At 43.6% G+C, this 27961-nt stretch overlaps 1 protein-coding gene across 8 annotated transcripts in view; it reads left to right on the plus strand.

Moving 5' to 3' along the window:
- The window catches only part of herc1 (HECT and RLD domain containing E3 ubiquitin protein ligase family member 1), a 466732-nt gene that overhangs the window by 68567 nt on the left and 370204 nt on the right, over window positions 1–27961 (plus strand). For all 8 annotated transcript variants that reach the window (XM_072553323.1, XM_072553316.1, XM_072553320.1 and 5 more), the window contains exons 5-7: window positions 17241–17552; window positions 17736–17832; window positions 27314–27457. In XM_072553323.1, the coding sequence (XP_072409424.1) occupies window positions 17241–17552; window positions 17736–17832; window positions 27314–27457 (553 nt within the window). The remainder of the gene's footprint in view (window positions 1–17240; window positions 17553–17735; window positions 17833–27313; window positions 27458–27961) is intronic.

The raw sequence follows: 27961 nt of genomic DNA on the forward strand, positions 1-27961 counted from the left end.
AGTATAATCATTTTGATAACACTCTTTTCCTTTAACTCCACATTCTCTCACTCACTTGGATCTTTTACTTCTGCGAGTTTTCTTACATCATCTTCAGTGAAAACAGAGCAAGTGCAGTTTATTTATTCTCCATCATAATTTTTTCTGACTTTACCTTTAATCAAATAACAGTTGTTTATTCCAAACCTTTGCATTTTAACAACTATTTTCAATTTTTGATGTTTCCTGGATTGCCTTCATATTCAATTCTTATTTTCTTTCACACATGGTTGGTCCTTCTTTATATTTTATAAACGTCAAATCCTCTGAATTGCTGCTATTTCTGGAAACCTTCGAGACCTTTTGTTTTAACCTTGCACAATCCTGAACTTCCTTTATTAGCTAGATTGATTGAAGTTTTTGAATTTTTGTCCCACAGCGAGAGATCTCGCTGTACATAGATCCCTGAAAGTTCCCACGCAGTTTGATAGGGTTGTTAAGAAGGCATATGGTGTGTTAGCTTTCATTAATAGACATGATTTGGAGATGCTGGTGTTGGTCTGGGGTGTACAAAGTTAAAAATCACACAACACCAGGTTATAGTCCAACAGGTTTAATTGGAAGCACATTAGCTTTCGGAGCGTCGCTCCTTCATCAGGTGATAGTGGAGGGCTCAATCCTAACACAGAATTTATAGCAAAGATTTACAGTGTGATGTAACTGAAATTATACATTGAAAAATTGATTGTATGTTAAGACTTTCATCTGTTAGAGTACCATGATAGTTTCACTTCTTTCATGTGTAAATCACAAAACCTTTTTTAAAAAAAGTTGCATTCTAAGATTAGCTGTTAACAATGGTGATAGCTAGACAATATATTGAAGGCGTTAGCCCCCTGTGTTCTCTGTCTATGCCATGATGTTTAGATTGATTCTAATCTAAAAAGTGAGATATGCAGTTTTTGAGCAAAGTACAGTGTAACCCAGCAAGTACAAATTCACCCTACAAAATATGTGTGCATGTGGGTCTTTGTCTGTGTGTGTGTGTGTCTGTCTGTCTGGGTTGGGGGTTGTAAGTGTGAGAAAGTGTATGTGTGTGTAGCGAGTGTAGAGTTTCTTAAGTCTGTGAGGGGGTGCATGTGGGAGTGTGTGTGTCTTTAAGGGTGTGTGTGGGTGTCAGTGTGCGCGTCTGTGTATATGTGTGTCTGTGTGTGTGTGTAGGAATATCTGTGTGTGTGTGTATAGTGCAATGATGGTCACCTGTAATGTGACATGAACCCAAGGTCCCGGTTGAGGCCCTCCCTATGGGTCCCGAACTTAGCTATCAGCCTCTGCTTGGCCACTTTTTGCTGCTGCCTGTCCCGAAGTCTGCCTTGGAGGATGGTCACCCCAAGATCCGAGGTCGAATGTCTTGAATGACTCAAGTGTTCCTCAACTGGGAGGGAACACTCCTGTCTGTTGATTGTTATGCTATGCCCGTTGTCGTAGCCTTTGCTTGGTTTCCCCAATGTACCATGCCTCAGGGCATCCTTGCCTGCAACGTTGTCTATCTTATTCCTTATGGTTAGAATATTGGAATATAGTGTCCAGTCTGTTCGCCTCATCCTGCCTGGATAGGAAGGCATGTCTTATGAAGAGAGGTTGAGTAAGCTCGGGCTTTTCACACTGGAGAGAAGGAGGAAAAGAGGTGATTTGTTAGAGGTGTACGTGGTAATAAGAATCATAGATAGAGTAGATAGACAGAGATTTTTCCACAGAGCAGAAATATCAATAATGGGGTGATTGGAGGAAGGTTCTTTATGCAGAGAGTGGTAGTATGTGGAATGCACTGCCACTGGTGATTGTAGAGTCGGAGATATTAGGAACATTTAAGCAACTGCTAAAATTGTAAATTCAGGGGTGTGCAGGTTAGGTTGATCTTAGATTAAGGTAAATGCTCAGCATGACATAGTGGGCCGAAGGGTGAGTCATTGATTTGAACCTTTAAAAACTTACCTCAAGTGCAGGAGTCCTCCATTTCTGTTTTTCAGCAGCAGCAGCTCGAAGGGTGGAAGCTTGGAGCGGGGCCTGCTGGGGTCTTTTGTATTTGACATCAGAGAGCAGAGGTTTCTGGGAAAGGAGGGACATTTTTTTATTTCCATACAGCTATACAAGTGAGATATTAGCTGAACATGTGGCTGCAGGGATGGTGCAGGGGGGAGGACTTCAGGTACTTGGATAATTGGGCCTCATTCTGGGGAAGGTGGGGCCTATACAAACAGGGCAGTCTAAACTTGAACCAGAGATGTACTAATATCCTGGGTGGAAAATTTGCTGAAGCTGTTCGGGTGGGTTTAAACTAGTTCAGCAGGGGGATGGGAACCTCAGGTTGCAGTGCACAGGAGGATAAGAGTAGGAAGGACAGCGACAGGATTTCATGGTCACAGAAATGTGCTGGCAGACAGCAAGCTGGTTTGAAGTGTGTCTACTTCAACGTGAGAAGTATCCAAAATAAGATAGTTGAGCTTGCAGCATGGATAGGTACCTGGGATTTTGATGTTGTAGCCAATTTGGAAACATGGATAGAGCAGGGTGAAGAATGGATGTTGATGGTTCCAGGGTTTAGATCTTGCATTAAGAACAGGCAAGGCGAGGTGTGGCCTTGTTAGTCAAGGATAGTATAACGGTGGTTGAAAGAACTTTTGATGAGGACTCGTCTACTGAGGTTAGAAACAGGAGAGGAGAGGTCACACTGTTTGGAGTTTTTTTATAGGCCTCCACAGAGTTCCAGGGATGTGGGGGAGAGGATTGGCAAAATGATTCTGGGTAAGAGTGAAAGGAACAGGGTGGTCATTATGGGGGACTTGAACTTCCCCAACCTTGACTGGAAATGTTATAACTCTAGTACGTCGGATGAATCAGTTTTTGTCCAGTGTGTACAGGAGGGTTTCCTGACACAGTATGTTGAAGGGCCGACACTGGATCTGGTGCTTGGTAATGAACCAGGCCAGGTGTCTGATTTAGTTGTAGGTGATCACTTTGGAGAGAGTGACCATAATTCAGTTACGTTTAGTTTAACAATGGAAAGGGATAGGTACATGACACAGATCAAGAGTTATCGATGGGGCAATAGGGATGGGATTAGGCAAGAATAAGGATGCATAAAATGGGATAGCAAAATACAGGGGATACTGACAATGGAAATGTGGAGCTGGTTTAAGGAACAGATATTGCATGTCCTTGATAGGTATGTTCCTGTCAGGCAGGGAGGAAGTGATAAGGTCAGGGAACCGTGGGTTACTACAGAAATCGCATCTCTTGTTAAGCGGAAGAAGTAGGCTAATGTGTTGATCAGGGAAGATGGTTCAGATGAGCCGATGGAGAGCTACAGATCAGTTAGGAAGGATTTAAAGAGAGAGTTAAGAAGAGCAAAAGAGAGGTCATGAACAGTCTTTAGCAGAGAGAATAAAGGAGAAATTGTGGGCGGCATGGTGGCACAGTGGTTAGCACTGCTGCCTCACAGCGCCAGAGACCCAGGTTCAATTCCCGACTCAGGTGACTGACTGTGTGGAGTTTGCACATTCTCCCCGTGTCTGCGTGGGTTTCCTCCGGGTGCTCCGGTTTCCTCCCACAGTCCAAAGATGTGCAGGTCAGGTGAATTGGCTATGCTAAATTGCCCGTAGTGTTAGGTAAAGGGGTTAATATATGGGAATGGGTGGGTTGCGCTTTGGCGGGTCGGTGTGGACTTGTTGGACCGAAGGGCCTGCTTCCACACTGTAAGTAATCTAATCTTAAAAAAAACCCCTAAAGCTTTCTATAGGTATGTGAGGAATAAAAGGATGATTAGGGTAGGAATAGGGCCAGTCAAAGACAGAAGTGGGAAATTGAGTGTGGACTCTGTAGAGATTGGAGAGGTGCTAAACGAACATTTCTCATCAGTTTTCACTCAGGAAAAGGAGAATATTGTAGAGGAGAAGAACAAGATAAGAGATATTAGACAAGAAAGGATCGGGGTTAGTTACAAAGAGGTATTATCAATTCTAGAAGGAGCGAAAGTAGACAAGTCCCCTGGGCTGGATGGAATTTATCAGAGGATTCTCTGGGAAGCTAGGGATGAGATAGCAGAGCCTTTGGCTTCAGTCAGTGTCTACAGGTTTAGTACCAGAGGACTGGAGGATTGCAAATGTTGTATTCTTGTTCAAGCAGGGCAGTAGAGATGATCCAGGTAATTGTAGACCAGTGAGCCTTACTTCTTTTGTAGGAAAGGTTTTGGAAAGGATTATAAGGGATAGGATTTATACTCATCTAGCAAGTAATAACATAGTTTCGTCAAGGGCAGGTCATGTCTCACAAACCTCATTGAGTTTTTTGAGAAGGTGACCAAACATGTAGATGAGGGTAGGGCAGTTGAAGTGGTGTACATAGACTTCAGTAAAGCCTTTGATAAGGTTCCACATGGTAGGCTGGTGGAGTAAATGCAGAGGCATGGAATTGAGGGTGATTTCGCAGTTTGGATTAGAAATTGGCTTTCTGAAAGAAAGTGGTTGATGGAAAATATTCCGCCTGGAGTCCGGTTACTCATGGTGTGCCACAAGGATCTGTTTTGGGACCACTGCTGTTTGTCATTTTTATAAATGACTTAAATGCAGGCATAGGTGGATGGATTAGTAAATTTGCAGGTGACATTAAAGTTGGTGGAGTAGTGGACAGTTTGGAAAAATGTTACAGGTTGCAGGGGGACTTGGGTAAACTGCAGAATTGGGCTGAGAGGTGGCAAATGGAGTTCAATGCAGCTAAATATGAGGTGATTCACTTTGGGAAGAATAACAGGAAGGCAAAGTACTGGGTCAATAGAAAGATTCTTGGTAGTGTGGATGTGCAGAGGGATCTTGGAGTCCATGTACATAGATCCCTGAAAGTTGCCACCGAGGTGGATAGTGCTGTTATGGTGTGTTAGGTTTCATTGGCAGAGGGATTGAGTTCCGGAGCTGCAATATCATGCTGCAACTATACAAAACGCTGGTGTGGCCACACACTTGGAATGTTGTGTACAGTTCTGGTCGCCATATTTTGGGAAGGATGTGGAAGCATTGGAAAAGGTGCAGAGGAGATTTACCAGGATGTTGCCTGGTCTTGAGGAAAGGTCTTCTGAGAGACTTGGGTCTGTTCTCATTGGAAAGAAGAAGGCTAAAAGGGGATTTGATAGAGACATACAAGATGATCAGAGGATTAGATTGGGGAGACAGTGAAAGTCTTTTTCCTAGGATGATGATGTCCACTTGTACGGGGGGCATAACTACAAATTGAGGGGTGATAGATTTAAGACACATATCAGAGGCAGCTTCTAATCTCAGAGAATGGTAAGGGCATGAAATACCCTACCTGCCAATGTAAGGTATTCAGCCACATGAGGAAGATTTAAACAATCCTTGGATAAGCACGTCGATGATGTGGGATAGTGTAGGGGACGAGCTGAGAATAGTTCACAGGTCGGCACAACATTGAGGGTCAAAGGGTCTGTTCTGCGCTGTATTGTTCTATGTTCTATTCCCAGTCAATATTTGGAAAGTTAAAGTTCCCCATAACAACTATCCTGTCACTCTCACTCCTATTGAGAATCATTTTTTGCTATCCTTTCCTGTACATCTCTGGAACTACTTGGAGGCTCACAAAAAATTCCCAACAGGGTGACCTCTCCTTTCCTGTTTCTAACCTTGGCCCATACTACCTTAGTAGACGAGCCCTCAAATGTCCTTTTCTGCCACCATGACATTGTTCTTGACTAACAATGCCATACCACCCCCTCTTTTACCATCTTCTCTGTTCTTACTGAAACATCTAAATCCTGGAACCTGCAACAGCCATTCTTGTCCCTGCTCTACCCATATCTCCGAAATGGCGAAGACATTGAAATTCCAGGTACCAATCCATGCCGCAAATTTAACCACCTTATTCCGGATGCTCCTGCGTTGAAGTAGATACACTTCAAACCACCTTCTTGCTTGCCAGTGAAACCTCTTTTGTCCTTGAAACTTTATTTCTGACTGTCTACTCTCAAGCTCCTGTATAATGGCACAATAACTTATGGTCCCATCCCCCAGCTGATTTAGTTTAAATCAGACCATCTGTTCTCATGCTAACAAGTGCATGAGTTTAAGTTTGATTTATTGTGTCACGTGTACTGAGATACAATGAAACGTGTTGTTTTGTGTTCTATACTGGCAGATTATACAAAATGCATCACAGTAGCAAAACAAAGTGCAGAATGCGGAGTTACAGATGGAGATAAGTTACAGAGAGAGAACGACATCAGAATTAATTTGAGTCCAATCAAAAATCAGATAACAGCAGGGAAGATGCTGTTCTTGAATCTATTTGTACATTTATTCACGTTCTTTAATCTTCTGCCTGATGGAGGAGGATGCAAGACCACATAACTGGGGTGGAGGTGGTCTTTGGTTGTTTTCCTAAGGCAGCAGCAAGTGTAGATGGAGTCAATGGATGGCAGGTTCTTTTGTTTGATAGATTGTGCTTTGTTCCTGACCCTCTGTAATTTCATGAGATTGTGGGCCCAATATCAGTTTGCCATACCATGCAAAGAGCATCCAGATGATATGCTTTTTGTCGTGCATCTATAAAAGTTGTTAAGAGTCCTTATGGACATGGTGAAATATCTTAGCTTCCTGATGAAGTAGAGCCATTGTGCTCTTCTAGACCATCGTGTCGACATAGGTGGACCAGAATGGATTGTTGGTGGTCATTGCTCCCAGGAACCTGACATTCTTGACCAACTCCACCTCAGTACCATTGATGCTGATAGGTTATGTCCTCCACGCTGCTTCCTGAAGTGAATGACCAGCTCCTTTGTTTTGCTGACATTGATGGATCGTTTACTGTCATTATACATGCCACGAAGTACTCAATCTCTTTCCTGCACTCTGTGGTGGTGTAGTCAGCAAACTTGTTAATGGAGTTGCGACGGAATTTGGCCACACAGTCGTGAGTGTATAAAAAAGTATAGTAGCGGGCTGAGTACCAGCTTTGTGGGACATTGGTGTTGATGATTACAGGGAATGAGGTGATGTTGTTGTTTTGAAGATATAGAAGTGTACTGTGCCTTTTAAGAGAGTTGAAGGACTTAGCAAGCATGCAAAGTGCCAGAGAATTTACAATGTAACATTTGGTCCAGCAATTAGCAGTACCTCCATTGCTCTAAGACAAAAAAACAAATTCAAATTCAGCCAATCAGTTTAAATTATGCCCCAAGGTACTCCAATCAAGTTCAGGTTTAGTATTTTGACAATGTTGAAACCAATTAAACAACGATCCTTTGGGGTACAAAACTGGAAAAAAACAGTTGGAGGAGAACTGCCAAGCCACCAACATCTACAGACTGCCAGGAGAATAACTCTCTTCAGGTACCTTTATTTATCAATGACCTGTGAAACAGAAATCCCTAACAAGAAGAAAAGAAGACAGACAAAGATACAAAGAGAAGTTTTGACAGCTGGTTGGCTTTTGAAGTTTGAATTATTTGGTAAATCTTATTTGGGGTTTTATTGGACCAGTGTTACAGAAGGGAATGTAAAAAATAGGTTAGAGAAAGGAGTTGCAAATAATTGTTAGATAATTATTCTCTGTTAGACTTTTAAAGAAAAATAAAGTTGTTAATTTTTACTTTAAGTAATGACCTTTGGGATAGTTCTTGGCCTCTTGAATTTTAACAGATTACAACACGGGTAAATCATTTGTGTTGCAGGTTTAAATTGTCATGACATTATCAATTTTACTGATTACACTATTAATGTCAGGAAGTATAGGATCCAGTTACAAAGTGGGCAGGAGTCATGGCATAGGTCTTGCAGTTTAAAGATGAGTTTGTTTAGAATTAGTGTTGAAGACAGAGCTGTTGTCAATAACTAGGAGCCTGACATAAGTATCTGTGTGATCGAGTTCCAGGGATTTGTATAGGGCAGGGAGATGTTACGTGCTCTGGATCAGTTGCACTGGTAGGTGAGTTGCAAAGAGTCAAGGTAATACGGTCAGCTGGAATTGATATAAGCTATGACTAATATCTCAAGCACTTCATAATTATGGAGGTCAGAGCCACTGGGCAGTAGTCATTGAGGCACACTGCATGATTTCTCTTTGGCACCAGGATGATAACGGTCTTCTTGGAAAAGATAGAGACTTCAGATCATCGTAAAGAGAGGTTAAAGATGTTTGCAGATCAGCTGGCAGGAGTAATTGCATAGGATCTGACTGCACAGCCAAAGACTGTATCTGGGCCAGTTGCTTTTTGTGGGTTCATTGTTAAGATGGCCGATGGAATGTGTGTACAACTGCACACGAGGCTATTGGGATAGGTGACGTCATTTCATTGACCTTCTGTTCAAAACGATTGTAGAATACATGAAGTTCATCTGGTAGGGATGTACTTTGCCCACATTTCTGTTGACTTCACTTTGTCGCCTGTTATGTCAACATGGTTGCACTGGGTCTCAAGCCTATTCTGGTATTGCCTCATAGCATCTCTGATGGCCTTAGGAAGTTCGTACCTAGATTTTCTGTACAGATCTTGGTTTCCAGTTGGGGAACATTTGGATTAACTACTTTGTCAAGTGATCTCCCTGTTAATGAAGTCCGTAGCAAGAGATGATAGTCACTTTAAGCGGTTCTTTTGTCCTGGTTTTGTATGGAAGAAGGTTGTAGGCACCTAAGAAAATAAATAACTTGTGAGGCTTTGAGGTTTTTTAAGTTGGAACAATGGAAGTAGCCAGGGTGTGGTCAGCCCTCTCAGACCAGACTTTCTAGTATTTTTTAGTTTTTAGGTTTAGTTTGTTTAGCAGAAGCCTTTGGGATTTCAAAAGAGTTGGAAACTTCAGTTAATGTTCCTAGCTGCTACTTCCTGTGAATTTTCTTTTGATGCTTTTTGCATCAAAAACTTCATGTGAGGATCTGTGTCTGAAATTGCCTTTTTGCTAAGCGGCGTGTTTATGGGAGTTTGAAACAGTTAATTACTAATAGGCACTGTATTTATTATTCTGTTAAGTTTTCCAATAGTTAAGTTGTTATAAATTCCTTTTTTCTTTGTTTCTATTTTAACTACATTGTTTAAATAAATTGTGCTTTGCTTTGCATCTGGAACATGTCACTTCACATCTACTTTTAATAAAAAGGAAACATTAGGGTGTAGCTACCTCCTCAAAATAAATTGAGGGATGGTCTGGTTTGGTCCATAACAAATAGTAGTGGCATACTAGTTTTGATAGCTGTTGAGCTTTTGAATATGGGCCAGTCCATTGACTCTAAGTAGTCCCGTAGAAGCCCTTCCGTTGCCTCAGGCCAACACTATAGATGGGAGTAAACCGGTTGATGTGGTGTATATGGATTTCAGCAAGGCGTTCGGTAAGGTTCCCCACAGTAGGCTATTATACAAAATGCAGAGGAATGGGATTGTGGGAGACATAGCAGTTTAGATCAGTAATTGGCTTGCTGCAAGAAAACAGAAGGTTGTAGTTGATGGAACATGTGTGTCCAGTCGGTGTCCAGTTACTAGCGGTGTACCGCAAGGGTCGGTGTTGGGTCCAGTGCTATTCGTCATTTTTATAAATGACCTGGATAAGGGCTTAGAAGGGTGGGTTAGTAAATTTGCGGACGACACTAAGGTCGGTGGAGTTATGGACAGGGAGAGCCTTTTTCCAAGTATGGGGACGCCAAACACGAGGGGACACAACTTTAAAGTGAGGGGAGATAGGTATAAGACAGATGTCAGAGGTAGGTTCTTTACTCAGAAAGTAGTAAGGATATGGAATGCTTTGCCTGCAACAGTAGTAGATTCGCCAAGTTTAAGTGCATTTAAGTCGTCATTGGACAGGCATATGGACGTACATAGAATGGTGTAGGTGGGATGGGCTTCAGATTAGTATGACAGGGCGGCGCAACATCGAGGGCCGAAGGGCCTGTGCTGTGCTGTAATGTTCTATGTTCTATACTATCTTCGGTATTGGTTCCTCACATTTCAGTTTCTACTTGTAAGCTGGGAGCACAACATTGTGATCTGATGTTCCAAAATGTGGATAGGGGATGGAGCAATAGACATTTTTCATTGTATTGCAATGGTCAAAGATGTTTGGACTTCTGGTGGGACAGGAGTTGTTTTGATGGTATTTTGGTAGCACATTCTTGAGTTGGTCTGGTTGAAGTCACTAGCTATGATGAACAAGGCCTTGCTGTATTCTGTGTTGTGACATAGGGTAAACCCCTCTGTTAATTTAAACCAGTAACACAGGAAAGATTCACCTCGTGCTGTAGTCTGTTAAAATGCAATAGGCAAAGAACTATCCCAGAGGTCACATTTAAAGTAAAAAGTTGCAACTTTATATTCTTTGGGCATAAAGAATAGAAACCAACAACTATTTACAACTCCTTTCTCTTAAATCTACCTTTTACCTCCCACTCCACAATGCTATCCAATTTAAAACAAAATCTCAATTAAGAAAAGCCAGTCAGCTTTGCCAGTTATCCTTTGTAGATTCTCTCCAGGTCAGCCTCGATGTTTTGCTACGCACTCCCAACAGACAGGTACCTTTCGGAGAGCTCTTCCGATTGTTGTCTATGTTTGCTGGTCTGTGACAGTTCTCCCCCGAACTGCTCAAAATGTCCAGTTTTGTACCCAAAATCATCAGATTGTTTCATTGGTTTTAATATTATAAATATAGTAAATTCAAATTTGATTGGATTTTGGTATCTTGGGGCATAATTTAAACTGATTGGCCGAATTTGAATTTGTGTGTTTTTCATGGCAACCCAGCTGCTGCTACTTGTTTTGACCAAGTGTTACATTGTTATCGTGTTCAGGCTTTGTCAGTCCTTGCTAGCTTTTCAACTCTATTTTCACCTCTACACCTTCATAACATCTGACAGAATACTATTTGTAGCATTGTATTCTTGAAGTGCTCAATTCACTACCGCATGGTGTAGTATATAGACCGCTGGCAGGATAGCAGAGGTGAATTCGTGTGACAGGTAATAGGATGGCACTTTCCTGCAAGATATTCTAAGTTCCTAACTCGTCAGGGGCGCCATGTCTGAGCATAAGGAGGTGTTGGTTAGGAGGAAGGCCCTTGCTTAGCCCAAGGATGCCGAGTGGTCTATTCGGTCAACTGAGAATCCCTTAGGTTATAATGCAATTTGAGATGTAGCAGGAGTGAACCATGGCTCTGTAACCAAACACACAGCAGTCTCTCAATTCATTTTGGAAAGTGGGTCTAGCTTAAGTTCATCCATTTTGTTCTCAATGACTTGGATGTTTGCCAGGAGTGTGCTGAGGAGGGGCTACTTGAAACCCCAAAGTTTCAGTCTTATCTAAAGTCCAGTGTGTCTCCCACATTTCCTGGGTAGTTGGCTGCTCCTGGTCAATGCCAAACATCACTCTCAGAAGTCTGCTGTTCTGGAAGGTAAGTGTTTGCTCCTGATGGGGTCCTGAACACCAGTTATGGCCTTGAGCATTCAGGGGTGTCTTGTGGCCAGTTCAGTCAGGCCACTTGATGTCTGTGATCGGCATGGGGTCAGGTATTGTTCTCCGCTGGTTGGACGTCAGTTCAGGATTTCCACGAGGCCTGGGAAGTCAGAACTGCAAAAGGCCAGAAGATCTCTGAGCACGTGGTTCCATTATGAGCAAGGTAAGTGGTATGTCTGACGGGGTCCTGGGCATTAGTCTCGTTCACAAGATCTCTGGTGGTTCTTGCAATTTGTCTGATTGGACCTCCTTGACGTCAGGTCACAGTGAGTGAGGTCTTGTTCCTGTGCTGGTCGCGCCTTGATTCCTGGCCAGGCGCTTGGGAACTTGGTAGATTTCTCTGGGCGTGTGGCTCCAGTGTTGGTCGACAAGCCTTGTCAGTTGGAGAATCTTTAAACCTGAAAATCGATTTAAACAAAGGTTGTTAGTAATTCTGATAGACCTAGACTTAAAATTGAGGTATAGAAGAGCAGAACAATTATTGGATATGTAAGAATAAGATCTGCTGTAGATTGCTCGCAACATGTCAGCATAGTCCGCGCCATGTTGAACGTACTTGGATGAATCCTGAAAGTACTGCTCTTGAGATGCCATTTAATTCCTTTCCTAACTTCCTGAAATCTGCCGTCAGGCAGTCCTCTTTTCCTTGGTACCAGTGCAGATCAGGTTCTGATTCTCCTAACCTGGAAGGATGTCTTGAACTGTTTGTTGATAGCCTTGATCTTGGCACCAAGAGGGCAAAACTCCCTCTTGGAGACATGTTTACTGCCACGGAAATGCTTGTCTGATTCCCTGACTATGGAATTCCCTGTTGCTGTTGCTATTGCTCTTTCATTTTTCTTCCTCCTCCTCTGTGCAGCTGAGTCATTTGTAGTTCTATGGGCTTTCACCAGTGTTCAAAATGTAATACCACTTAGCCAAGATGATTGACGCAAAAGACCCTTGCACCACTTGCTTGGATTTTGTACACTGCCTCATAGTCGTCACCGCATTCCCTCTCTGCCTCTATACTTCTAATCTATGATGTGACCACTGCCCTATGTGTGCATAACAATGACATCAGTCATTGCTCAAGTTCCGAAACCCGGAGCTCGAGCTTGTGTATCTGGCAGATGTTTGTCTGGTACCTGTGGTACGTCCGTTACTTAATGCTAACTGCAGAATGTACACTCCACTTGGCTCTTCTGACCTGCGATTCTGTAACTCTAAAGCAGGAGGCTGGAAGAACACAGCAAGCCAGACAGCATCAGGAGGTGAAGTCGACATTTTTGGTGTAACCCTTCTTCAGGACTGGGGGGTGGGTATAGGGGGATAAAGGGGGTGGCGGGGACAAGGTGATGAAGTGGGGATAGGTGAAGACAGGTCAAGGACACAATCTAGTGTGTCAATGGGAGGAATGAATTTTGGTTTATGGCAGCAAGGGATGGAGATGGGTGGGATGGTAAGTGAGATTATTTGAAATTGGAGAACTCAACGTTGAGTCCTCCAGGCTGTATGCTGCCCAGGCAGAAAATGAGGCATTGTTCCTCCAATTTGTGGTGTGGTTCGTTGTGGCAGTAGAGGAGGCCAAGGATGGTCATGTTGGAAAGGGAGTGGTTAGGTGGTGTGGTGTGGTGTGGTGTGGTGGAAGTCGATTAAGGTGTGTGGCGCAGACCAAGGACTGTTGAAGGGAATGACCTTTGCGGAAGGTGGAGAGAGGTTGGGAAGGGAAGATGTTCATGGTGGTGGGGTCCAGTTGGTATTGGCATAAGTGTTTAAGGATGATGCATTGGATGTGGAGACAGATATGGTGGTAGGTGAGGCCAAGGGGCACTCCGTCTTTATTGTGTTAGCAGGCGGTGGTTTAGTGCAATGGAATGGGGAATGGTGGTGGTGCGGCAGAGGGCTGTCTTGATGACAGAGGGAGAAAAGCATGTTGTTCAAAATAGCTGGACATCTGGGATGCTCACAAGTGGAATGTCTCCTCATCTGAGCAGATGTGGCGGAGGCAGAGGAATTGGGAGAATGGGATGGAAATCTTGAAAATTACTGGGTGGGAGGAGGTGTAGTCCGGGTAGTTATGGAGGTCTGTGGGTTTGTAATGACCGTCTGTCTGGAGACTGTCACTGGAGATGGAAAAGGTGAGGTCAAGAACTTTAAACATTGTTTTATTACCCTTAGAATACGTAGTGGAAACCTCGCAAGCTGTTTTTCAGAAAAATATATCTAGACTTGAACACAAATGAAAAGCCCAAGCTTTACTTCAAAGGCCTGTAAATTCAAACCTGCTCACCAATCAGCTGCATTCCCTGCAGGCATAACATAACATCACCATTGGTCTCAGTGCAAATACCTCGATCTGCACCTTATTGCCCCTCCTGCTTACTTCTCACTTTGGAGACTTTATTTCTTCCAGTGAACCTTAATGAAAGCAGCTGTTAATGAAATCTCTGAATTCCCATAGTTTAAATTTCCAACTGCTCACTCTGTATCACTCTCATTCAAATGAAGTTTCCCTGACTCTGACCATATGCTTTGAGAACTATATTGAAAACCGTATGAGTCACAGTATTAAAATCTGAGAGGTTTAGTTTTCTTGAACCATATAGATAAACTTTCTTGCAATATCAAGTCAAGGGATAAACCAACATCTTGGATGTGCAGGACCTTAGAACAGTGAGAGAAATTTATAAAGTTGTGAGGGGATAATAGAGTAGTTGTCTTTTCCCTGGGATGGGATTTCAAGACTGGGGGAGGCACAATTTTAAGGTGAGAGGAGAGAAATTAAAAAAGACACGAGAGGCAATTTTTTTACGCAGAGGGTAGTTCATGTGTGGACTGAACTATTTGAGGAAGTGGTGGATGTGGGTACAAATACAATTTTTAAAAGACATTTGGATAAGTACATGAATAGAAAAAGTTTGGTGTGACAGGTTTAGCCTGTTCAGGATTATGTTCTGCCTAGTTCCACCAAAAGACCTGCTCCCGTGCTGTTACGACTCTTGTATAACAGGTTGGAGAAGAAAAACTTATTTTTTTGCAGCAATTTCAAAACCACTTAGATTAGATTAGATTACTTACAGTGTGGAAACAGGCCTTTCAGCCCAACAAGTCCATACCGACCCTCTGAAGAGCAACCTACCCAGACCCATTCCCCTACACCTAACACTATGGGCAATTTAGCATGGCCAGTTCACCTAACCCCCACCTCTTTTGGACTGTGGGAGGAAACCGGAGCACCCGGAGGAAACCCACGCAGACACTGGGAGAATGTACAAACTCCACACACAATCGTCCAAGGTGGGAATTGAACCCAGGCCTCTGGCGCTGTGAGGCAGCAGTGCTAACCACCGTGCCACCGTACCGCCCATATTAAGTGGAAACAAATATAGAGTCATAGAGATGTACAACACGGAAACAGATCCTTTGGTCCAACTATCCATGCTGACTGGATATCCCAACTTAACCTAGGCCCACTTGCCAGCACCCAGCCCATACCCCTCCAAACCCTTCCTATTTATAAACCCATCCAGAGCAAAAATTGCAATTGTACTAGCCTCCTCCACTTCATCTGGCAGCTCATTCCATACATGTACCACCCTATGCGTGAAAAAGTTGCCTTTTAGGTCTCTTTTGTATCTGTCCTCTTTGTTACTTCTTCAATAAAACTCAACCAAGTTTGTGAGACATGAGTTTCCATACACAAAGCCATGTTGACTATCCCTAATCAGTCCTTGCCTTTCCAAATACATGCACATCCTGTCCCTCAGGATTCCCTCCTACAACTTCTCTACCACCGACATCAGGCTCACTGGTCTATAGTTCCCTGGCTTGTGCTTACCACCTTTCCTAAACAGTGGCTCCACTTTACCCAAACTCAACCAAACTCTTCGGCATCTCATCTGTGACTATCAATGATACAAATATCTCAGCAATGGGCCCGGCAGTTACTTCCCTAGCTTCCCGCAGGAATCTAAGGGGGCATAGCTTTAAATTAAGAGGGGGTAGATATAGGACTGATGATAGGGGTAGGTTCTTCACTCAGCGAGTCGGAAGTTCATGGAATGCCCTGCCAGTAGCAGTGGTGGACTCTCCCTCTTTATGGGTATTTAAGCGGGCATTGGATAGGTATATGGAGGATAGTGGATTTGTGTTGGTTAGGTGGGCTTTGATCGGCGCAACATCGAGGGCTGAAGGGCCTGTACTGCGCTGTATTCTTCTATGTTCTATGTTCTATATACGTGATTAGGTCCTGGGGATTTATCCATCTTTTTGTGTTTCAGGACAACCAGCACTTCCTCCTGTGTATTATGGACGTTTTTCAAGATGTCACCATCCATTTCCCTCCATTCTGTCTTCCACGTCCTCCTCCACATTAAGCACTGATGCAAAATACTCGTTTAGTATCTCCCCCATCTCCTGTGGCTCCACACAAAGGCTGCCCTGCTGATTTTTGAGGGGCTCTATGCTCTCCCTAGTTACCCTTTTTGTCCTTAGTATATTTTTAAAAGCTCTTTGGATTCTCACTCATCTTATTTGCCAAAGCTATCTCATGTCCCCTTTTTGCCGGCCTGATTTCCCTCTTAAGTATACTTCTACTACCTTTATATCCTTCTCAGGATTCACTCGATCTATCCTGTTTATACCTGATATATGCTTCCTTCTTTTTCTTAACCAAACCCTCAATTTCTCTAGTCATCCAGCATTCCCTACACCTACCAGCCTTTCCTTTCAGTGTAACAGGAATATACAGTCTCTGGACTCTGGTTATCTCATTTCTAAAGGCTTTCCATTTTCCAGCCATTCCTTTACCTGCAAACATCTGCCTCCAATCAGCTTTTGAAAGTTCTTGCCTAATACTGTCAAAATTAGCCTTCCTCCAATTTAGAACTTCAACTTTTACATCTGGTCTATCCTTTTCCATTGCTATTTTTAAACTAATACAGTTTGTCGTTTGGGCTTTTACTTCTTATCGTTCTGGAAAGACCATTTTTAAAAAATCTTTGCCATTGGGTTAGGTGTTTATCCATGTCACTCATGTTAGTCGAGGAGTAAATTGAATCCTGACGGTATTGAAACAAAAACAAAAGTTGATGGAAAAGCTCAGCACGTCTGACAGCATCTGTGGAGAGAAATCAGTGTTAACGTTTTGGATCAGGTGGCCTTTCCTCCGAACTGATGGTAGCTCAGAAAATGTAATTTTATATGCAGAAGATACGGTTGGGGGGGGGGGGGGGTGAAGAGGTGAGGAGGTAAGAAATAGACAATAAGTGCAGATAGAGCCCAAAGAGAGAGAAGAACAGTTGGACAGACAAAGGAGTGGATAACGATCTGCCTGTGGGGGTGTTTAGCTATTAATGGGGATTGTTAGTGGCTAACAATGGGTTGTATGTTACTGCAGACTGTGATAACAAGGGCTGATGCATGGGAGTTTTGGTGAGGATGTGGGAGAGCGAAGGCTCTAAAGGTTTTGAACTCAATTTTGAGTCCAAAAGGCTGCAGGATCCCCAAGTGGAAGGTCCTGTTAACAAATGTGTTGGGGAATCCTCTGTTGAAGACTAAGGTCGATATTTCGGAGGTTCCCTTGTCCTGATGATTTTGGTTGGTTAACGTTTGCTCTGAATAAATGACAGCTTAGGGACGTGATTTTTTAAAAAATCTATAATTTGATCAGTTTTTTTAAAATGGAAGGAATAGGTGAATGTAATAATTGAACAGCTGTGACTTTTAAATTCAGTGACCTTTGCTGTGATTCATGGATTTTAATTTCTTTCTCACTTAGATTGAAGCTGGACAGTATTGCACATTTGTCATTTCATCTGATGGATCAGTAAGAGCCTGTGGCAAGGGCAGTTATGGAAGGCTTGGTCTGGGTGATTCAAATAACCAGTCCACCTTGAAAAAGTTAACTTTTGAACCACATCGAGCTATCAAAAAAATCTCTTCATCAAAAGGTTCTGATGGACATACGCTAGCCTTTACTACAGAAGGAGAAGTCTTTAGTTGGGGTGATGGTGACTATGGGAAACTTGGACATGGAAACAGTTCCACGCAGAAATATCCCAAACTTATTCAGGGACCATTACAAGGAAAAGTAAGTGCTTAATTATTCTAAGAATTTCCAGTAAAGAACTGGATTCAGTATAACTTCTTTCTCTTCAAGAATTTGAGAGAGAATAATTGTAATAGCTGTAATAAATAATAACTCATAATTCAAAATGAAATGTGTTCTGTGACAGCTTGAGTTGAAATAAATTTTTAAATGTCCTTTTTAAAGGCCGTTGTATGTGTCTCTGCTGGCTATAGACACAGTGCAGCCGTTACGGAAGATGGCGAATTGTACAGCTGGGGTGAAGGGGACTTTGGGAGGTTAGGTAAGATTTCAATTTTTCATTGTATATAACCCAGCTTTGGCTAAGAAAAAGATTTGACAAATCTGTGACAAAGCAGTCTTGAAACTTAGGAATGATGAGTCATAGTAGGCAATTCGGACCTTTGAGCACGCTCACACATCCCAGCGGGAGATCGAGAGTGTGGCGTGCCCGCAAGAGAGCAAGAGTGTGCGCACGAGCCAGCGAGAGAGCGAGAGTTAGTGTGCGGGTGTTTTTGAGAGAGCGAGGGTGTGTGGGTGCGCGTCCGTGCGCCTGCGGGAGAGCAAGAGTGAGCACTCGCATGTGTCTGAGTGAGATTGCCTGGGCGCGCGCCTTCGATTGAGCATGTGTGCTTGCCTCTGGGAGAGTGGGAGTGTGCGTGCACCCCTGTTGAAGAGCACGATTGCGTGGGCACACACTTCTGAAAGAGCGAGATTGTGTATGCGCGAGTCTCCAAGAGAGTGAGAGTGCACGAGTGTGCGTGTGCGCGTGTCTCCAAGACAGTGTGCATGCACATGAGCTTCCGAGCAAGTAAGAATGTTTGTGCCTGCGGGGTAGGAGAGTGCCTGTGGGAGAGCAAGGGTACGTGCACCTGTGCATGCCAGCAGGAGAGCACGAGGGTGCAGTTGTACACGTGCCTGCGGGAGAGCGACATGGCACGCGAGAGAGCAAGAGATCGCATGCACACCAGTGGGATATCAAGAGTGCATGCACGCTTGCAGGAGAGTGAGAGTGCACGCATCTCTGTGCTCCCAGTAGGAGAGTGAGTGAGAGTGCACATGCCTGCGGGAGAACAGAAGTGCCTGTGGGAGAGCGAGAGGGTGCACATGCATCCCAGCAGGAGAGTGAGCGAGAGCGAGATGGCACGCATCTGCGGCAGAATTGTTGTCAAAACAACAACCAACTCAGGTATCCATTTCCCAGCCAATGTTATACTTTCAGTTCACTCTGTGATTACTAGCTAGTCATCACAGGTGTTTATCAGCTCTCAGTTCAAAATCGCATTCACTCCCTCTTAAAGGTACAGTACACACCTTTAACTTAATGACATAGGCATCAATGTAAAATTGCTGAGTGGAGGCCAAGTTCCAAAATCATGAGGGCAGTCTCAACTGGGATCTTGGGTTCCTGTCACACTACAGGTAACCCCACCACACTACATACTCCCAGACTCAGATTCTCACATACTCTCACATTTACGCAGACCCTCTCCCTCACACAAACATGCACACTCGCACCTATATATACAAATGCGGGCACACACACTCAAATGTTCGCCCATACGCAGACATCTCTCTGCCTCTCACACCCTCTCTCTCTCATATCCGCCCTCTCTCTGTCTTTCTCATACCCTCTCTCTCCTCACACTTTCTTTCTCTCTCTCTCACTCACTTTCACACACCTGGAAATTATTTCTTTGAAGATTCGTTCCTATCAAAAAAATAAAACCGGACCTCAGGTAAAAACATATGTTAATTCGAAGCAGGACCTCACACCTAAAGTGGTTTGTCTAACCTGAGATATCACCTCTTGTACATTGATAAAACCTTAAATTATTGAGGGTCAAAGACTTGAAAGGAATCTGCATTTTGTGTTTTAACCAGCAGTCTACCTGGTTAAAGGATTCAACGAGGGCAGCTAGTTTTAAAGTTGTTAACTTTTTGCTGATAAATAGTATGTCTTGTACCTCTCTACCATACTATACCTGAGGAGGGAGCAGAGCTCTGAAAGGTTGCAGTTTCAAATGAACCTGTTGGACTATAATCTGGCGTTGTTTGAGTTTTGACCTTGTCCACCCTAGTCCAACTTTGGCATCTCCACATCTTTCTTAAACAAAGGCGCAACATTATCAACTCTGCAGTTGTTCGACACCTCACCTGTAGCTATAGATGAGACAAACGTTTGTGCTAGAAACTCCACAATTTCCTTCCTAACTTCCCACAACGTCCTGGGGTATGCCAGATCTGCTCCTGGAGATTTATCCTTCTTTGTATTTTCTAAGGTCTCTCACACTTCCTCTTCTGTAATGTGAACTTTTTTCAAAACATCAGTATTTATTTCCATGAGTTCTCTAGCTGCCATTTGTTTCTTCAAAGTAAAAACCGATGGAGAATATTCATTCAATATCTCTCGCATCATCTCAGATTCAACACAAATATGTCCTCTTTGATCTTGCAGGAAGCCTACTCTCTATAGCCCCACTCTGTTTATCTCTCTCTAGTAGCTCACTTGTTGTTAATAGAACACAGAACATAGAAAACTACAGCACAGAACAGACCATTTGGCCCACAATGTTGTGCTGAGGATTAATTCTTCATCGAAAATAAAATAACCTAACCTATGCAATCCTCGATTCCCTACTGACCATGTGCATGTCCAGCAGTCGCTTAAATGTCCATAATGAATCTGCTTCCCCATCCACCGCTGGCAACGCATTCCATGCATTCACAACTGTCTACATAAAGAACGTACCTCTGATATCTCCTCTATACCTTCCTCCTAATATCTTACAACTATGATCTCTCGTGCCAGCCAATCCTACCCTCAGGAAATATGAATAGGAAGGGTTTGGAGGGATATGGGCCGGGTGCTAGCAAGTGGGACTAGATTGGGTTGGGATATCTGGGTCGACATGGACGGGTTGGACTGAAGGGTCTGTTTCTATGCTGTACATCTCAATGACTCTGTGACTGTATTGAATCTATCCATGCCTCTGACCTTGTATACTGTGACCTTGTATACCTCAATCAGGTCACCTTTCTTCCTTAGAAAAAAGTCCGAGCTTAGTCAATCTCTTTTCGTAAGACAAACCCTCCAGTCCAGGCAGCATCCTTGGAAATCTTCTTTGCATCCTCTCCAAAGCTTCTGTATCTTTCCTATAATAGGGTGACTAGAACTGGACACAATATTCCAAATGTGGTCTCACCAGGGACTTGCAGAACTGCAGCAAAACCTTGCGGCTCTTAAACTCAATCCCCCTGTTGATGAAAGCCAAAGCACCATATGCTTTCTTAACAACCCTATCCACTTGGGTGGCGACTTTGAGGGATCTTTGTACTTGAACACCAAGATCCCTCTGTTCCTCAACACTGCCAAGAATCCTGTCTTCAGCATTTGAGTTCAACCTTCCAAAATGCATCACTTCGCATTTATCCAGGCTGAACTCCCATCTGCCATTTCTCAGCCCAGCTCTGCATCCTGTCTATGTCATGCTGCAACCTGCAATAGCCCTCAGTACTATCAATGGCATGTCCAACCGTTGTGTCATCTGCAAATTTACTAACCCACCCCTCAACCTCTTCATTCAAGTCATTTATAAAAACGTACAAAGGGCCGAGGCCCAAGAATAGAGCCCTGCGGGTCACCACTTACCACTGACATCCAGAATGCTTTCCAACTACAACCACTCTTTGCCTTCTGTAAGCCAGCCAATTCTGAATCCAGATAGCGAAATCTCCCTGTATGCCATACCTCCTGAATTTATGAATGACCCTACCATGGAGAACTTTACCAAATGCCTTGCTGAAGTCCATATACACCACATCCACTGCCTGACCTTCGTCGACTATCTTGTCACCTCCTCAAAGAACTCAGTAAGATTTGTGAGGCATGACCTGCCCCTTACAAAGCCATGCTGACTGCTTTTAATCACGCCATGCTTTTCCAAATAGTCAAAAATCCTATCCTTCAGAATTCTTTCCAACTCCTTGCTGACCACAGACGTAAGACTGATTGGTCTGTAATTGCCAGGGATTTCCCTATTCCCCTTCTTGAATCCCTCCAATCCTCCGATATGACTCCTGTCAAGAGTGAGAAAGCAAAGATCTTCGCCAGTGGCTCAGCAACCTCCTTACTCACTTCCCAGAGCAATCTAGGATAAATCTGGTCTGGCCCTGGGGACTTATCAATCTTAATGTTTGCATTAATTTCCAGCACATCAACTTCATCGATCTTGATCTGTTCAAGCCTGTTCCCTAGCTCCTCAAAGTTCTCATTCACAACAAGGTCCCTTCCCTTTCCTTAGGACATTAGTTAGGCCACTATTGGAATATTGCGTGCAATTCTGGTCTACTTCCTATCGGGAAAGATGTTGTGAAACTGAAAGAGTTCAGAAAAGACTTTCAAAGGTGTTGCCAGGGTTGGAGGATTTGAGCTATAGGGAGAAGTTGAATAGGCTAGGGCTATTTTCCCTGGAGCGTCGGAGGCTGAAGGGTGGCCTCATAGAGGTTTATAAACTCATGAGGGGCATGGATAGGATAAATAGACAAAGTCTTTTCCCTGGGGTGGGGGAGACCAGAACCAGAGGGCATAGGTTTAGGGTGATCCTTGCTTCCTCCACCTTACGTAAGGTGCTTTTACTTGACTAGAAGCTCCTCTGTTCTCATCATCCAAGGCTCCTTAGCCTGACCCCTTCTTGTCTGTCTCAGAGGAACAAATTAGTGCATCACTCACGATAACTGCACCTTAAACAGTCTCCACGTGTCTATTGTGCCCTTTCTGTGGAACAATTGCTCCCAATTTGTACTTCCCAACTCCTGTCTAATATCGTCATAATTTCCTTTTTCCCCAATTAAATACCTTCCCTCGGTAACTGCTCCCTTCCATGTCTAAGCTTATGGTAAATGTGAGGCAGTTGTGGTCATTGTCACCGAAGTGTTCTCCCACTATGAGATCTGAAACCTGCTGAGCACCAAATCCAAAATGGCCACTCCCCTTGTCGGACTGTCTACACACTGAGTAAGGAAACCGTCCTGAACACACCTGACAAAAATGGCTCCATCCAAACCATCTGCACTAAGGAGGTTCCAGTCAATATTGAGAAAGTTGAAGTCACCCATAACAACTGTACTACATCTGAAATTTTCTAAAATCTGCCAACCATGAGTTCTTCAATCTCCCTACTGCTATGAGGGGGTCTGTAGAAAACCCCCAATGAGGTGGCTGTTCCCAACTTCCACCCATACTGACTCAGTAGAGAAACCTTCCTCAACAACCTTTGTTTCTGTAGCTGTGATGCACTCTCTGATTAGCAATGCTCTTCTTTTTCCACCCTCCCTGTTCTTTTTAAACATTCTAAACATCTCGCAACCATTCCTACCCCTTTGAAACCCACGTCTCCATTATAGCCATAGCATCGGGTTCAATTCCCGACTCAGGCGACTGACTGTGTGTTGTTTGCACATTCTCCCCGTGTCTGCGTGGGTTTCCTCCGGGTGCTCCGGTTTCCTCCCACAGTCCAAAGATGTGCAGGTCAGGTGAATTGGCTATGCTAAATTGCCCGTATTGTTAGGTAAAGGGGTAAGTGTAGGGGAATGGGTGGGTTGCGCTTTGGCGGGTCGGTGTGGACTTGTTGGGCCAAAGGGCCTGTTTCCACACTGTAAGTAATCTAATCTAATCATAGTCCCAAATACTGATCCATACTCTAAGTTCATCACTCCTATTTCTGACACTCCTTGGATTAAAGCAGACACCCTTTAACAGATCCCTTTGTTTCATCGCGTGAGAAACCTTCCCAACAGATTCACAACATCCTGTCACTGCATCATCTACAACTACCCCCCCCCACCGATATGTAGCTCTGGTTCCCCACCCCTTGCCAAACTAGTTTAAACCTTTTCGAACCACATGAATAAATCTCCCATCCTGGACATTTGTGCCCCTCCAGTTCAGGTGCAACCTGTCCTTCATGTACAGGTCCCACCTTCCCCAGAAGGCATCCCAATGGTCTAAGTATCTGAAGCCCACCCTCTATGTGTTAAGCTGCACTCGCTGACTGATCGCTACTCTACTCATCCTGTTCTTCAGCTTCCAACCTAGCTCTCTGTAGTCACTTTTCAGGTCCTCAATCCCTTTTCTGGGGTATATCATTGGTGCCAATATGTACCACAATTTCTGGCTGCTCATCCTCCCACTTCAGAATCCTGTAAACCTGATCGGCAACATCCTGAATCCTGGCACTGGGGAGGCAACATTCCTTCCTGGAGTCCTGTTCCTGACCACAAAATCTCCTGTCAATCCGTTTAACAATTGAGTCCCATACCACTATCACTTTTCTATTCTCCCCCTTTCCCTTCTGAGCCTCAGTGCCAGAGATCTTGCAACTATGGCTTTCCCCTGGTAGGCCATCCCCATCAGCAGTATCCAAAATGGCATACTTACTGCTGAGGGGAATGGCCACAGGGGATCCCTGCTTTATCTGTTGGTTCCCTTTCCTTCCCCTGACTGTAATGCAGCTGAGCTTAGCCTGTGTCTGAGGAGTGACCACCTCCCTGTATATCCTCTCAGTTTCTCTTTCAGCCTCCTGGATGATCTGCGGTTCATTCAGCTCCAACTCCAGTTCCCTGACTTGGTTTCTGAAGAGCTGGAGTTGGGTGCACTTCCCTCAAGTGTGGTTGGCAGACATGTGTCTCACCTGTCACATTCTGCAGGAGGAACATGCAACTGCCCTATCAGCCATACCCTGCTAATATGAAAGCTCACACTAAACAAGAGAAGAGAAGAAAAGGAAAAAAAATTGAGAAAACCTGAAAACTTGCCGAGTTTACAGACTCTTAGTAAAGTTAGAGGAGGTGAGTGGGAGGGAGGCCCTACGGTGTAGGATCTCAGGTTTAGATCTCACACACATAAAAACTTCCTGGCAGCCCTTGTTTCTCTCTGCCCTCTCTCCGTGCCGCTCTGTTCAAAATGGAGGCTTAATATACGTGTAGAATGTCTTTGGCTTAAACTTTATTTGTCAAGGCTATCTCAAATCCTGTCTTTGCCTTCGTGATCTTCCTCTGAAGTTCATAAACTCTTCATGCTTTTCAAGAGACTTAAATAATCTTTTATTCATTTATGGGATGTGGCTGTTGGTGGCTTGGATAGTACTTATTGCCCATCCCCAATTGCAGTTAACAGTCAACCATGTTGTCTGGAATCACATGTCGGCCAGACCAGGTAAAGACATTAGTGAATTCAGTGGGTTTTTCCTGACCATCCAGAATGGTTTCATGGTATTCATTAAACTCTTAATTCTAGACTTTTGTTATTGAATTCAAATTCCATTATCTGTCATGGTATGATTCAAACCCAGGTTCTCAGAAGATTAGCTGGGTCTTTGATGAATAGCGCTGAAAATGTGTTGCTGGAAAAGTGCAGCATCTGCAGACCTCACTTTCTCCTCTTTTGATGAATAGTCCAAGTAAGTACAGACAAGTGAGCCTGACATCAGTGGTGGAAAAGTTGCTGGACAAGGTGCAGAGGGATAGGATCTATTTATATTTGGAAGAGAGTGGGCTTATCAGTGATAGGCAACATGGTTTTGTGTAGGGGAGATCGTGCCTTCTTAATAGAGCTTAATAGAGTTCTTTGAGGAAGTGACCAAGTTGGTAGATGAAGGATATACATGGACTTGAGTAAGAGATTTGATAAGGTTCCCCATGGTAAACTAATGGAGAAAGTGAAGTCACATGGTGTGCGGGTATTCTAGCTGGGTGGATAAAGAACTGGTTGAGCAACAGGAGGCAGAGTGATAGTTGAAGGGAGTTTCTTGAAATGGCGAAAGGTGACTAGTGTGTTCCACAGGGATTAGTGCTGGGGCCACTGTTGTTTGTTATATGCATAAATGATCTGGAAGAGGGCACTGTTGGTATGATCAGTAAGTTTGCAGGTGACATGAAGATTGGTAGAGTAGCAGAAAGCATAGAGGTCTGTCAAAGAATACAGGAGAATATAGATAGACTGGAGAGTTGGATGGAGAAGTGGCAGATGGAGTTCAATCCAGGCAAATGTGAGGTGATGCATTTTGGGAAGTGTAATTCTAGAGCACACTATACTGTAAATGGAAGAGCCTTGGGGAAGAGTTGGTGAGCAGAGAGATCTGAGAGTTCAGGTCCATTGTATCCTAAAGGTGGTTGCACAGGTGGATAGAGTGGTCAAGAAGGCATGTGGTATGCTTGCCTTCATCAGACAGAGTATTGAATATAAGAGCTGGCAGGTCATGTTAAAATTGTACAAGACTTTGATTCGTCCGCATTTAGAATACTGTATACAGTTCTGGTCACCACATTACCAAAAGGAAGTGGACACTTTGGAGAGGGTGCAGAGAAGGTTTACAAGGATGTTACCTGGTATGGAAGGTACTATCTGTGAAGAGAGTTTGAGTTGGTTAAGATTGTTTTCTTTAGCAAAATGGAGATTGATGGGGGGGACCTGATTGAGGTCTACAAAATCATGAGAAGTATAGACAGAGTCGATAGAGATAAGCTTTTCACCATGGGAAACAATTTAGTAACAAGAGGTCACGCGTACAAGGTGAGAGAGTGAAACGTCTCAGGGGGATACATGCAGCAAGTACTTTACACAGAAGATGGTAGGTGCCTGGAACGCTTTGCCAGCAGAGGTAGTTTCATTTAAGGTGCATCTGGACAGATCCAAGAGTAGATGGGGAGCAGAGGGATACAGATGCTAAGGAATTGGGCAATAGGTTTAGACAGCAGATTTGGATTGGCTCAGGCTTGAAGGGCCGAAGGGCCTGTTCCTGTCATTCCTTGTTCTTTGATAATACCACCATGCCATCACCTCCTCTGCAATGGTTAGGACCATATAATAACTTGCAGTAATAACATTGACCTTCAAAGTCTATATGTTCTTGAACTAGAATCGTACAACACAGAATCAGGCCCTGCTGACCAGGTTTCATAAGCTGCCCTCATCCCGTTTACCTGTGGTTGATCCATGTCTCTCCAAACCTTTCTTTTCTATGTATCTGTCCAAATATCTTTTAAATGTAGTTGTACCAGCTTGTAGGGCCTCGGGGCAGCACGGGAGTTCAGTGTTTGGCATTGTTGTCTTTCAACACCAGGGACCCAGGCTTGATTCTTCCCTCGGATGACTGTCTGTGTGGAGTTTGCACATTCTACACATATCTCCATGGGTTTACGCTGGGTCCTCTGGTTTCCTCCCATGGTGCACAATGATGTGCAGGCTAGGTAGATTGGCCAAGCTAAATTGCTCCATAATGTCTAGGGATGTGCAGCCAAGGCAGATCAGCCATGGAAAATGCAGGTTTACAGTGATAGGGAAAGGGGTTGGATCTGAATGGGATGCTGTTCAGAGGGTCAGTATGGACTTAATTGACTGAATGGCCTGCTTCCAAACTTCAGGGATCCTGTGATTATACAATATCCTGTAGCAGCTTGTTCCACATATACACCACCCTCTGTGTGAAACAGTTGCCCCTCCGGTCCCTTTTAAACTTTTGCCCTCTCACCTTAAACCTATGCCCTCTATTCAGATGGAGCACCTTGTAAAAAGATACAACTGATAATTAAAGGTCTCTTAGAGCTACACTCTCCCAAGTGATTTTACATCTTGCAGTTGTGCAAATATGAGTGGAGACTCATTTGGAATTGTTTTAGTTTTGCACTGAAACTTGGAAATATATATTTTTAGATTGAAAATAACATGGAGCAATATTAACTGTTCTGTTTTGTACATTTGATAGGTCATGGTGATAGCAATAGTCGGAACATCCCAACTTTGGTCAAAGATATTAGCAACGTAGGAGAAGTTTCTTGTGGAAGCTCACATACCATTGCATTATCGAAAGATGGAAGAACAGCTTGGTCCTTTGGGGGAGGTGACAATGGTAAGTAACTGGTGTAGACAAAAGGGAGAAATGAATTTAATTATGTGGTGAAGATGCTCTTTTGTTTTTGACACAAGTAATTTTTAATTCTCATCCTTCTTAATTTTATTCCTTTTCCGTTTGGAATTGTGTTCCCCCAATTCCTCTTTGCAAAGTCAAGTTTTTGAATAACTCTCAACATATCTTTAAGTTTCAAACAAAAGGAAAGTTTATTCAAGCTAATGCTCGTCAGTGAAGACCCATTAATGCTTGGATTCTTTTTTAAGGTTGGAACCATAGAAGCAGCCTGTATAGGTGTGACCAGCTGTCACAGACTAGGGCTTCTAGTTTTTTTTTTCAGTTTTTTTAGGTTTACCTTTAGTCAATTGCTGTTGAAATCTCAACAGGACAGAAGCTGCTGTAGTTATGAAGCAGTAGAAGCTTTTTTTTCCTTCTCTCGGTTACAACGAGGAGCTGGTGTTTCTCTCTGCTGCTGGGTTAACTGTGGGACAAAATTATTTTTCT

This window comes from Chiloscyllium punctatum, chromosome 33, assembly GCF_047496795.1.
Source record: "Chiloscyllium punctatum isolate Juve2018m chromosome 33, sChiPun1.3, whole genome shotgun sequence".
NCBI classification, from domain to species: Eukaryota; Metazoa; Chordata; class Chondrichthyes; order Orectolobiformes; family Hemiscylliidae; genus Chiloscyllium; species Chiloscyllium punctatum.